Source organism: Hydra vulgaris, chromosome 05 (assembly GCF_038396675.1).
Source record: "Hydra vulgaris chromosome 05, alternate assembly HydraT2T_AEP".
NCBI classification, from domain to species: Eukaryota; Metazoa; Cnidaria; class Hydrozoa; order Anthoathecata; family Hydridae; genus Hydra; species Hydra vulgaris.
In genome coordinates this window covers 44148957-44162500 of record NC_088924.1, presented here as the reverse complement: position 1 = coordinate 44162500, position 13544 = coordinate 44148957, and the positions used below count along the sequence as shown (strand labels likewise).

The following is a 13544-nucleotide window of genomic DNA, read 5'->3' as shown; positions in this document are numbered from 1 at the left end:
TTCACAGATACTATTTAACTGAATATATAATGCTAAAAATACATTTATTTTATGCAACACTACTATAAAAATTACTAATTTAACATAAAACAAGATTTTTACTAAATCTATATATATATATATATATATATATTTATATATATATACATACATATATATATATATATATATATATATATATATATATATATATATATATATATATATATATATATATATATATATATATATATATATATATATATATATATATATATATATATATATATATATATATATATATATACAGGGTGGCCAGCCACTTTGTCCATTTAAATTACCTGACTTTTCCCTGACTTATTTTATTTTTCCCTGAGTTACTTGAACTTCAACTCAACTTTTTGAAAAATTTGAGTTGTTGATTGTGTTACAAACCTTTTTCTACTGTATTAAAACTTAAGGTACTATACTGGGCCTGCTACCAATATATATAATAGATTTGCATATTACCAATTAGGGTTCAGAAAATTTTATAGAAATCTTTAAAAGAATTATCTTAAACTTTCAAATCAATTAACACACACACGTATATAAAAATGTTAAAAAACAAAGATTTAAAAAATAAAAAAAATACTTTTTTTTGTTTTTCAAAAATTGATTAATTTCAGATTAAAAATCACTTTTAAATTTAAGGAAGTAAAAATAGTTCAAATCAATGTAATCAAAAAATGTAAATCTGTTAATTCAAATTTGCGTGAAAGCATTTTTAATTCAACTTCAATCTCACATACATCTTCCTGATGATGTTGATTTAGCTTTGTTTTTTTAGCATTTAATTCCTTGATTTTCTGCACAGCTAATCTTTTATCAATACTTACTTTTTCTTCTTGCAACTGCACTTCTCTCTTTCGCTTTAATGAATCTTTGTAATGTGAATGAGACATATTTACATTTTTGATCAATGATTTGGTTATTTCAACATTGCAAACTCCACCAACATGTTAAATTCCGTCATATACCTGTCTTTGGGCAACTGCAGAGCTCTCATGTGAATTTTCTACAAGAACATCTGAATTGATAGAAAACCCACTTTCAACTTGTGCATTTCCATGTGAAAAAGTGAAGACAATTTTGGATACTTCAAATAAGAAACTAAAATTCTGACTTATAAAAGAAGTTAAAAAAACATCCAACCCATCTTTATAAACATTATAACTTGTAAACTGAAATCTGTGGATGCCTTTGGCAAGATTACATAAATCTTGATACTGAATATTGACTAATGTAGCATTAATCTATTTAGATTCATGAAGGATTGTGAGTAAATCAGTCATTCTGCTTTTTCCTAAGTCAGAATTAGAACAAATAGTAATGGGGTTCTAAGCAGATATAGCTCTTGTATATTTTAAAGGACTTCTCTCTCTCTGTTTATCAAACAATCTGATATAAAGCTGGATACAATCACTTTGAAATTGTAACTTTTGATTTTCACTTACTTTTATTTTACAAAGAAGTACAAAATTTTACTTCTTTTTGGTGACACTTAAGCATGGTTAGGTCTATTTTCATTAGCTTAGTAATAGATTTTTCCCCATCCAATACATCTTTTTTAATAAAGTTCTGCATGACAGATCTCATTAGTTTTTCTAGCGGGTTTCTGCGCTTTGAAACAAGTTGAGCGCGGTACTACCAGGGACGTGGTGGGGATCGAGCTCGGAACCTCTCGCTTATGAAGCAAGCGCTTTTCCACTACACCACTACCACATATAATGACATGCACGTCGCAATACACATTTTTTTTATAATTGTATGATATTTTTTGATATAATTTGTTTTACATGATTATCACCAGCTTAGATTAAAAACAATACTTTACGACAAGAGATCGACTTAACAAATTATGTTAGGATAATAATAAGAATAATGCAATTTTAAAAACTATACCATACATAAAGATATTTGTTTAAATGACATCCCAATGCAGTGTATTTTTTCAACAAACATGTTTAAAATGCTGAGTAAGACTAAACACTATGTTGATTTTTTAACAAATTGTTTTTACCAAAATCTACTCTCACCTACCTAATTATAGGGAAGTGTTGAATAGTTAGGAGGAGTAGATTCAATGTTAAAATTCATTTATTGAGTTGTTGTAATTGTGAAGATATGTGAAAATACATTTAAACTAGAATAGATTGGGGGAATGGTTATTAGAGTGGGTCAGGGCAGAGGTGATAATTTTCTTTTTAAACTTTTTAAAATTTAATTTTTATGCAACCAGTATTTTTAAACACATTTTTACATCCTGTTTACACTAGAGAATAGGAATACAAATTTACTGCATAGTGATTACTGTATTTTGTTTTTACTTTATTGTATTTTTTTGATTGTTTTTCTGCTGTGTTTTCATCTAACAATTGTCATAACTAAATACTTAAAAGCAGTACTCTAAGTAAGACAGGACAGTGTGATATGCCAGCCCGCCACCTTTTATAGTATGAAATATTTAGCAATGATAAGATGGTATTTTGAAAACACTGAAAACCACCCCGTTATGTTTTTTTCCATTTTTAAACACTGCATAAAAAGTAAAACACAAAGTTTTTATGGATTAAATTACCTAAAATTTTAATAAAGAATTTAATGTTCCAATAACTATATCAGTTTTGCATTTGTTTTAAAAATCAACATGTTTTCATTCTAATACTTTAATATAATTTCTTTTAAATGAATTTGCCTCCCCAAGGACAAGCAGGCTACTGCAGTCATGGAGACTACATTTTTTCTTTTCTTCTTTTAAATTTTGATTACAACCCTCTTTCAACTCTTTAACTTCAAAACACGAATCTTGACAAACAAGATTGCTGTCTGGAAAAACAAGTGCAGTAAACCAGGGACACAATGGATTGGAACTTCTTGCTTATTAGGTGAGCCCTCTATAACTATACCACTACTGCACTGGCAGTGGTTTATATTAGTTGTAATATATATATATATATATATATATATATATATATATATATATATATATATATATATATATATATATATATAAATATATATATATATATATATATATATATATATATATATATATATATATATATATATATATATATATATATATATATATATATATATATATATATATATATATATATATATATACCAGACTGATTCAGAATAAGACCTTGTCTAGGCTGTCAAATAGTTTGCAGCTCTCAAAAATTGAAACTAGATGAATAGGCAGGATAGAGTTGAAACTAGTTGAATAAGCAGGATAGATAATTTGTAAAAATTCATTTTCACTTGAGATTCAAAATCTATGAATGGTTGCAAAGCAAATTTATAAAAACTCCTCTCTTACTTACATACTACCATTGTATCTTTTAATTATTCTTTGAGTCATTTTAAAAAACTTTTTTTAAAAACAGACAACTGATGTTATTATTTTGCAATTTGTATTAGATCCCTTGATATCGAAAAATCTTTAAAAAAAAAATGCAAATGAAAATTGCATTTACTTTAAAAAAGTACAATACAAAGTATCACGTATTGGAGATTTAAAAGAAATTTTCTTACAAGTAATGATGACTAAAAAATACGATTCTGAAAATTTTTCCTACAGTTCTATTCATAACCCCTGATTACAAGAAAACTGCAAGGGTTTCCTCTTATGAATCTGATTTATTTGTATTGAAAGTTTTATAAAAAATTTAAGAAAAATTGTTATTAAATATTGCAAAAAACAATTTATATACATTTTTTTTTTTGCAATTTTTTAAAAAGATTTTAAAATCTCAGGTACAGTCAGGGCCGGTGCAAGGGCTATGTGAATTATGCGGTCGCATAGGGCGCCGGCTTTTCTGGGACACCGCGCTGGCGTAGCTAATGTTTTTTTTTTTCGTTTTTTTTTTTAAGTTTTAATTTGGATTTAAAAAAGTAAAAGTTAAAAATAATATTTGGCGTCTTTAACGTGTACAAGTAGTGAGTTGTTTACATATTAAGGGCGCCAAAGTTGATATGCTAGACTATTGATTTTGTAAATATTTGCTCAGCACTTTAATGAAAAAAGTAATTAAATCAAAAAGTTGTTGTTAGGTAATTGTATGAATGAATAAGTTTGTTAGTTTATTGTTTCGTGTTTCTGTGTGTTAAATCGTGTTTTTGTGTGTTAAATGTTTATTGTAACTATATATTTACATATTAGGGGCACCAAAGTTTATATTTTAAACTATTGATTTTGTAAGTATTTGCTCAGCACTTAAATAAAAAAACAATTACAGCTAAAAGTAATGGTCAGTTAAATATTTGAAAAAATAAGTGGGTGACTTACTATGGCGAAAAAATAGAAGCCTTTGGGTTTCTTTTAAAGAAAACGCAAATCAGATATGGAGAGAGAAGACAAAAAACAAGCAAAGGCATTGAGTAAATTTTTCTCTATATTAGAAAAACAAGATGTAAACGATAATCAGCATCAATTTCAGGTTAGAAATAATACAAAAGTGCATTTATTTTTATTAAGTTAGTTAATAAATACAATAATAATAATTTGAAGAGATAATAGACCATTATTTAAACCTTAATAACCATTGTGTGCTATTTTCACAACACTTTTTTTTATTGATATTGGATGTTGGGTATACTTTCAACCATATTTATAAGTCATAACAAAAAAAATAATAAAATAACTTGTACTCTAGGAGCAGAAGATTTCAGAAGAAAATCTACAGCCACAAGTTTTAAAAGACATTTCTGTAGAAGCAGTTGAATCATTTTCTCTAAGAGAACAATTACATTACCAATCAAGTACTAGTACGTCAAGTTCACCATCTTCATTTAAGGTTTGTGCTTGATTTTAAATTTGTTAGTTTATATGCATTTTGTTGAAAAAAAAAATTATATACAGATACAGTCAAAGGCCTTCAAAAGTACCAAGTCTTGTTTTAAAATAAAAACTTTAATTTTAACACCTCTCCAACGAAATCTGTTTTGAATTTAGTTAAAAAAATCTGCTGCAAACTTAAAAACGCTTTTAAAAATATAAGTAAATAATGCCAAAGTATTTTTTCTTTTTTTTGGTGTGAAAATAAAAAACAAACAAAAGTACAAAAATAAAAGATAAAATATAAATAAATACCTCTCCAACGAAATCTGTTTTGAATTTAGTTAAAAAAATCTGCTGCAAACTTAAAAACGCTTTTAAAAATATAAGTAAATAATGCCAAAGTATTTTTTCTTTTTTTTGGTGTGAAAATAAAAAACAAACAAAAGTACAAAAATAAAAGATAAAATATAAATAAATACCTTTAACAAATTTTTCAAACAAAAGATTTCTATGCCATTTTAAAAAAGTGAAAAAAGTAGGGTTATGTAAGTTGGAAAAAATCAACTAAAAACCTGTCATAATCATCCTTCATCCACTATTAAAAATGAACTTTAAAAATAATGTTGTTTTTGTATAAAACCTCATTTAGTAAAATAATCATCGTTATTGTTTCAGAACTCTGGAGCCGAGGAAAATGCGGTCACTTCGTCACTATCATGGGACTCGCTTGAAGACTGCGGAATGTGGCCAACCAGAATCACAGATGACATTCGTCAAGTGCTTGTTGTAAAAGGATCAGTGCAGGTTAAAAATATTAACTTTTCTATTGACAGTAGTTCAGGCAGACGGTTCAGTTGTCAATTACAAAACTAAGTTGCCAAATGGAGAAGACATTGACAGGGATTGGCTAGTGTATTTAATATCTAAAAATTCAGTATTTTGTTTTTTTTGTAAGCTATTTAGTACTGATGACATATATCTTTCTGGAACAGAGGGTACTCTGATTGGCAAAACATGTCAAATGTTTTACGTACACACGAAAGGTCAACCTCTCACAAAAATGCGACTACTACTTAGCAAGAACTTGCCATGAGATTGCAATTAGGCAACACTATTGATTCCCAACATCAACGTATGATTCAAGCTGAAACTGAGCATTGGTATGCAGGTCATTCTAAACCACAACTCATATTTTAATTTCTATAAAAAATCAGCAATGTATGAATGTTTTAAAATATAAAAATGAATTGTAAGTTTTTGTAACTTATTTATTAGAGTATTAATGAAGCCACTGGTAATTTCTGTTAGACTTAAGAGCTCAGATCGGTTTATTGTCTTCCATTGTTTGTAGTCTATACAATAACCATCATTTTAATCAATATCTTCATGAGAGTAGAACCCATTTTCTTATATGTCATAATATAGAATCTCCTGGACACAAAGGGCAACAATGTATCATGCAATTCTTGTTAGCCTACAAACAAACATATCAATAACTTCATGATAAACCTTTGATAATTCAACAGCACTAATTATTAACTTAACATTTTGATGGTAGGTATGCATACAGTATGTGTGTGATCACACATATACTGATGCATTTCAGATGCTCATACTGTAATGCACGATTTTCAATGATTTGAGTAAAAGTGAAAAAAAACTTTATACCAGGATATTCCTTTTTATACCAGGATAACTGGTTTAGTAATAATACCTTTTTAACTTTTTCCATTGTATGAACTAAATGAATCACAGCAAGTTATGTAGATTGTGGAGTAATTTTTTAAGTAAACATATTCATGGAAGGAAATCATTGCATTTTAATTACTTTTAATGCCAGAATGACGAATGAAGTTTTTTTCTACATCATTGAAACTTGAAATTTTCTTGATATCATTTGATTTTACTTCATTTTGACATTTTGATTTTCACATCATTTTTGATATCATTGGATGTTTATTTGTGACAATTTTCTTTATTTATTAATCCAATTAAGCATCATTCTTTACCATTATTATTTTTATATTACTTTTTAGTTCTGTAAGAAATAATTTTAAAATAATTATTTGAAGATTTGTAAATATAAAATCCTTCATTAAACATAAAGGTTGAATAAAGTTAGGATCTTTAATGGGAAATGCAAACAAGTTATATAATAGAACTGTACCTGAGATTCTAAAATTTTTTAAAAAAATCCTCAAAAAAAAAATGTAAATACTTTTTTTTTAATACTTAATAATAATTTTTCTTAATTTTTTTATAAAACTTTCAATTCAAATAAATCAGATTCAAAAAAGAAAACCCTTGCAGTTTTTTTGTAATAAGTTAACCTTGTTATATAACCTTATATAACCTTGTTATATATAGAAGCGTAGGAAAATTTTTAAAATCATATCTTTTAGGCATCTCAAGATATACTTCTTTTTGTACGGGGCATAAAAATACTAATATAAGTATTACACCATTTTGAAATTTAATTTTCTTAGAGAAGCTTTAATATTTTATTGTTTTAGGTATCATATTTGAGTTCCTCTCCCGAAAAAATAGTTAGGTAAAAATTTTTAATATTATCGACCATGCACTTCATAAGATAAAGCTAATTGTGTTATGTAATTAGCTTAGAAAATAAATGGCATTGAAAAAAATAATAAAAAAAAAAGGTTGGAACTGAGTATCAATATCTCTGAAGCCATAAAGAGTCAGACATTAAAAATTAGAGTCAAGTTTTCTTTCATTAATACAAGCCTGTATTCCAAAAATAATCAAAATAAGTGATAACATAGTGCCGAGCATAAATTGAATTGAGCTGGAATGACCCATAAGCAGTTTTATTGCTTATTTTATATCAAAATATATAGGCTATACACCTATATACCTACAGTAAAGAACTATAGGTATATAGGTATATAAACCTATACACTTATAGTTCTTTGATGAAAAAAAAATAGACCTTTACAACAGGTATATAGGTTATATACCTGTTATATACCTAGTAAAGGTCTTTAACTAACTGTTTATGGTAAAAAAATGGCACTTAATTACTCTATGTTATCAAGAAGGACAAAATCGAGGTCAAATTATGTTAAAAGGCAAAAATTTAATTGAGAAAATCAAATTTATTGTATTAAAAAAAAAAAAAAATGCAAATTAAATGACTAGAATGTTTTTAAAAACATTTTGAATGTTTTTGCACGAAGTTTTGCTACATTACCTATTTTATATCATGCTGTTACAGAGTCAAATATAAATTAAAAATGACAAGGCATATAACTTGAAAATGACAAAACAAATATGTATATATATATTTCTTTTTTTAAACATCTTTGCCTCCAACAAGGCTGCAAGCAACCACAAGTTGGAAGTTACTGGAAGAGAAAAGATTAAGTTTGTAGAGAAAGATAACGATTGACAGGCGACTTAAAGGATTACAAATTATATGAATCAAAAAAGCAAGATAAAGGAAGTGAATCCAAAAAACTGATATTTGAGGGAAAAAACTAGAGGAATAAGAGTTTTTGAAGCACTTAGAAACAGTCACAGAAAAAGGATGAGACTTAATTGAATGATAAGTAACATGAGAATGAATTTTAGTAGATGGCGCAAGAGACGCTAGCTCTTTAGAGCAGTGCCCATTATAGTATGTTGGAAAGAGAAAAAGAAGCAACATTTCGAAGATGTGATAATGGTTGGAGGTTTGCTGCAAGAGCAAGCCCAATTATGTTGACAATGTGTTTTTGCACCTTGTCTATAAGAGAAAGGACATCATTAGAAGATTGGCCCCAGATATGGCAACAGTATTCCATACAAGGCCGGATTTGAGATTTATAGAGATAGAGAATAGAATCCAAAGAAAGTGTTGAGCTTGATAAAGAGATGCAACCTCAGCAGATGTTAATTTTGCAACGGACTTGATACATGGTTCAAAGAAAGATCGGAAGTAAGAGTTAATCCTAGAAGATGAAGGGGAGATAACTAATTGATTACATTACCGTTCATAAATATAGGAAGATCTAAAGTATTGCGATAACAATAGGCTGAAAAAAATTGAGTTTTATCTAAATTAAAGTTCACCAGCCACTGTGAGCCCTATGCTGTAGCAGAAGTGAGATCCTTTTCAAGCTCAAATGCATCCTCCAAGCAATTAAATAAGTTCAATAATCTTAAAGATGTTGCCAGATACACTGTAAGAAGAAAGCTTACGGAGAAGACCAGCATGCCAAACTTTATCAAAAGCTTTACAAATGTCAAGAGCAATGGCCTTAACCTCTTCACCTTTATCTAATACATAATAAAACCTATCGTCATTAATGTTAGCAAAGCAGCTGTAGAATGAGAAAATCGAAATCCATATTGATGATCAGAAAGTAAGTTATTAGATTCAAGTTGAGAGATTAAGTGTTTGTTAATTAAAGATTCAAAAACCTTGCTTATGATAGGAAGAAGACTAATGGGACAGTAGTTAGGCGAATCAGATCGCTCTTCAGAACTTTTGAAAATAGGGATAACAGATGCCCCTTTCCAGCAGGCTCGAAATCAATACTGATAAACCCTTGTTGAATAGTTTTGCAAGTATAGACGACAGAGAACACTCCTGCAAGACTATAACAGGTATGTTACCCGGGCCACAAGCTGTAGAAGATTCTAAGCAGGAAATAATTTTAAATACAGAAGCTGGAGTTATACGAATGTCAAGCAATGGATCAACCTGTTTGACAGCTATATCAGCTAGAACACAACTAGTGGACTCAAAAGATGATATTGATGAAAAGTTCTAAGCAAACAATTCAGCTTTGTCTTTAGGTGAGATGACAAAGTCTAAACCATACAAGAAAAATGGAATTACAGATTTGCCCTTAATATTGATACTATTAAAGATTATCCAGAAATCACGAGAGCCTAATTTTTGTGATGAAATACGAGATTTCATGACCTGAGAATAGTGGACTTTGGCAATAGACAACACCTTTTTACAATGGTTTCTAGCAGTAATAAACATACGTCTGTTTTCTGGAGAATTAATTTGCTGATAGATATGGAAGTAACCGTTTTAATTGGCAATTGCAGCAGCACAATGTAAGGAAAACCATGGAGAAGAGTGAGGCTTGACCTGGAATCATTAAGAGGGAATAAAAAATTCCATGCCAACCTGAATCCATGAAGTTATGTAAGAAGCACATTTGTAGACAGGAAAACGAAAGATTTCTACCCAAGGGCCATCACAAAGAAAATCACGGAAGGAGTCCCAGTCAGCTTTAAGGTAGTTGTAAGAGGTATGATGATAGTGGGATTCAGACGATGAAGAAGAATGAGATAAAAGTTTTAGAGAAATCAAACTGTGATAAGCACTTAAGGGTGAATGTGGAGACACTGAACACTGACTAGGAGCAGAAACAAGACATAAATTGAGCATATATATATAATATATATATATATATATATATATATATATATATATATATATATATATATATATATATATATATATACATATAAATATATATATAATATATTTATATATATATATATATATGTATATATATATATATATATATATATATATAGAGAGAGAGAGAGAGAGAGAAATATTTATATATGTACATATATAGATATAACATACCCCTAAATAGACTGTTGTAGGTTTCGGAGCTTTCTGAAAGGGTTATGCATTCACTTGATTCAATGCAATCTTCATTGCTATTACATGGTACTTTTTCATTTGAACTAATTTTGCTTGAGAAACACCACTCTCTCAAAAAAATATAAATCATTTTAAAATGTAAACAAAATATTTTACTATCAAATTACCAGATAGCAGATAATATTTTTAGATACCAGATAAAACAAAAGAGAAAATTTTCTAATAATTATTTTGTTGATAATCTTTTTTTATCTGAAATATAAAAGTAATAACAAATTGATTTACATTTAAATAAATATTTTTAATCTTCTATCCAAACTAAACATATTTCTTGGCCCACTTTTATTTCTTATTTTTATAAATGATATCCATAAATTTTCAAATTTTTCAAGGTTGGTTCTATTTAAAAAATGAAACAAATTTATTTTAGTCTAATGGAGATATTATTCTTTTATTTGAAATAGTAAACAAGAAGTTTTTAAATCTAATGGAATGGTATATAGCAAATTAATTTTCCTCGATTGTAAGTAAAAATTAGAATACTTTTGTGACTTTACAATAAAGAAAAATCTCCTGTTCCTTTTTGGAAACTGACATAATCAGAGAGCCAACATTGAAGTTTCTATGTGATACTTGACAAAAATGTGACATGGAGCGAATATATAACAATAGTAGTAAAAAATTTAAAAATTTGTTATACAAGGTCAGGTAAGGTAAGGAGAATTTATTTATAAGGTCAAATTTGAACTCCTCTTTATTTAAGGGGGTTAAAAATTTTAAAAGATCATAAATTTTGAATGCAATTAAATCATAATATAAAATAATTTACAAAATTTCTTTTTATGCCATGAAAATGAAGGGAAAGAAAACTTTTTAGACTAATACCCTATTCACACAGAAAAAACTGAGTTTGTAATAAAACTTACTTCTTAGACAGTGTTTGGTTTAAATTTATTTTAAAAACTTTCCTTGTCACATAAGAGTAAATCAAACTTATTACAAAACCAAATATTATTAATTGAAAAATAAAATAAACAAACAAATACAAGTTTAATTTTTAAATCTTTGAGACCATAAAATGAGCTGGACTGCAATGTGTATTTTTATTTTTACAACTTACCCAGTAAGTACACATTTACTCTTATATAAAAAAAAAACTTGCCTTTCTCTCTCATTTTTAACAATACTTTACTTTTTTTTTAGTAGATATTAAACTCTTTTTAGGGTGTACTTAATAATAATGTTGAAAAAAACTCATTATCTGACTCACCTTATGCTTTTATGAAACTTTTCATGTTATTAAAAAGTTATTACTACCTAAAGTAGTAATAATATGTGGAGCATTCAGCTCAACATATACTTTAGGTAGTAATTACTTTTTAATAACTACCTAAAGTATATGAACTGTATAACTTTTTTCTTACTTTCAACAATCGCCTCATTTTTTCTAGAACTATTTTCTGGATAGTTCTCTCTTTAAAAAAGTGGTTTTTATTAACTTGTGTTAAATTAGAAAAAAATTATGACCTCCTCAACTTTGGAAAAAATCCTAAAATTGATAAAATATGCCAAAATGAAACTAACTGTAGCATCATTCTATTCATCCACAAGTCTTTACAGATAAGTTTTCGGATTAGCTACTACTGTCTGCAATAAATGGACAAAATATAGGCAGCTTGTTGCAGTTTAGAACTTAAATATATCTAAAAGCAAAATGTCCACTCGCCTAAAAAGTCCAATTTTCAGCCATTTTGAGATGCCTGTAAATTTTTCTAACACTGTTTTGATCTAAGATTAACAGCATATAAGATCATTAGACCCAACTATCTGAAAACACAAACATTATAAACTTGTTGAATCCACACCAAAAATGCCAGCATTTTTAAATAACCCTATTTTTCAATCATTAACAGTTAAATGTGTTATTAAAAACCAGTGCCCCTCTAATCTGCCAACTGGCCTATGTGAAGGGTGCAACTAATTATATGTCATTTCTTAATAAAAAAACGATAAGGTTGGTTGTCCTCTTCTTGATCTGGTCTTTATAATAGATAGGGGCACAAATAAAGGGGGCAGTAACTTTTTAGAGTCCTTCATTAAGGTTCAAATAAAGGTCTCTAAATTAATTTAGATATTTAGATACTTAATACCTAAATATCTAAATAAATTTTAAATTAAAACCTTTATAAATTTTAAAATGAAACACCATTATTTCTTTAAATTCTATTTTATTATAGGTAATCAGTGGTCTATATGTGGTCTGGAGCCCCCCCCCCCACACACACACACACACACACTAAAGTGAGGGGGAGGGGAAGACGGGGTTTGGGGTGGAACTAATCAAAGGGGAAGGGGGCAACCTACTTGTAAATATACAAGCATTCATTTTCTAACATGAAACATACATGGTTCATTTTCTAATGAATATACAGTTAAGGCCTTTAGATTTTTATTGCATTTTTTCATGCTTTTGCTATAAGATTCAAATTTTGAAAGTAACTATCAAAAATGTGTGCCAGATTTTTCAGCAAATATACAATGTAATGGTCTTAAAAGGGAATTAACAAAAGTTAGTTATATTACTAAAAGTTGGTAGACAGTAGTAGCTAATCAAAAAACAAGCTGCCCATTTATTGCAGAAAGTAGTAGCTAATCAGAAAACTTATCTGTAAAGACTTGTGGATGAATAGAATGATGCTACAGTTAGTTTAATTTTGGCATATTTTAGCAATTTTAGGATTTTTTCCAAAGTTGAGGAGGTCATAATTTTTTTCTAATTAAACACAAGTTAATAAAAACCACTTTTTTAAAGAGAGAACTATCCAGAAAATAGTTCAAGAAAAAATGAGATACTTGTTAAAAGTGAGAAAAAAGTTATACAGTTCTAAAGTAGTCTGTTTTGACCATTTGTAAATCGAGGGGGGCCACTATGTCATGTTTCTAAGGCTATGATTTCCAAACCATTGTGTTTGGAAGTCTGAAATTTCAAATTAAACCTATCTATATAATGCACATAACAATATGTAAAAATCAGGAAAATCAGAGATGATGCCCCACAAAGTTTTCTTTAAATTGGTTGAAATATAATGATTTGACCCT

General features: G+C 28.1%; 1 protein-coding gene across 2 annotated transcripts in view; it reads right to left on the bottom strand.

Moving 5' to 3' along the window:
* The window catches only part of LOC136080884 (carbonic anhydrase 1-like), a 49055-nt gene that overhangs the window by 25565 nt on the left and 9946 nt on the right, over positions 1–13544 (bottom strand). Inside the window, exon 3 of one of the 2 annotated variants that reach the window (XM_065798261.1) lies at positions 10425–10551. In XM_065798261.1, coding sequence (XP_065654333.1) covers positions 10425–10551 — 127 coding nt within the window. Of the gene's footprint in view, positions 1–10424; positions 10556–13544 lie in introns of both variants that reach the window. The other variant, XM_065798262.1, reaches the window with a different exon arrangement.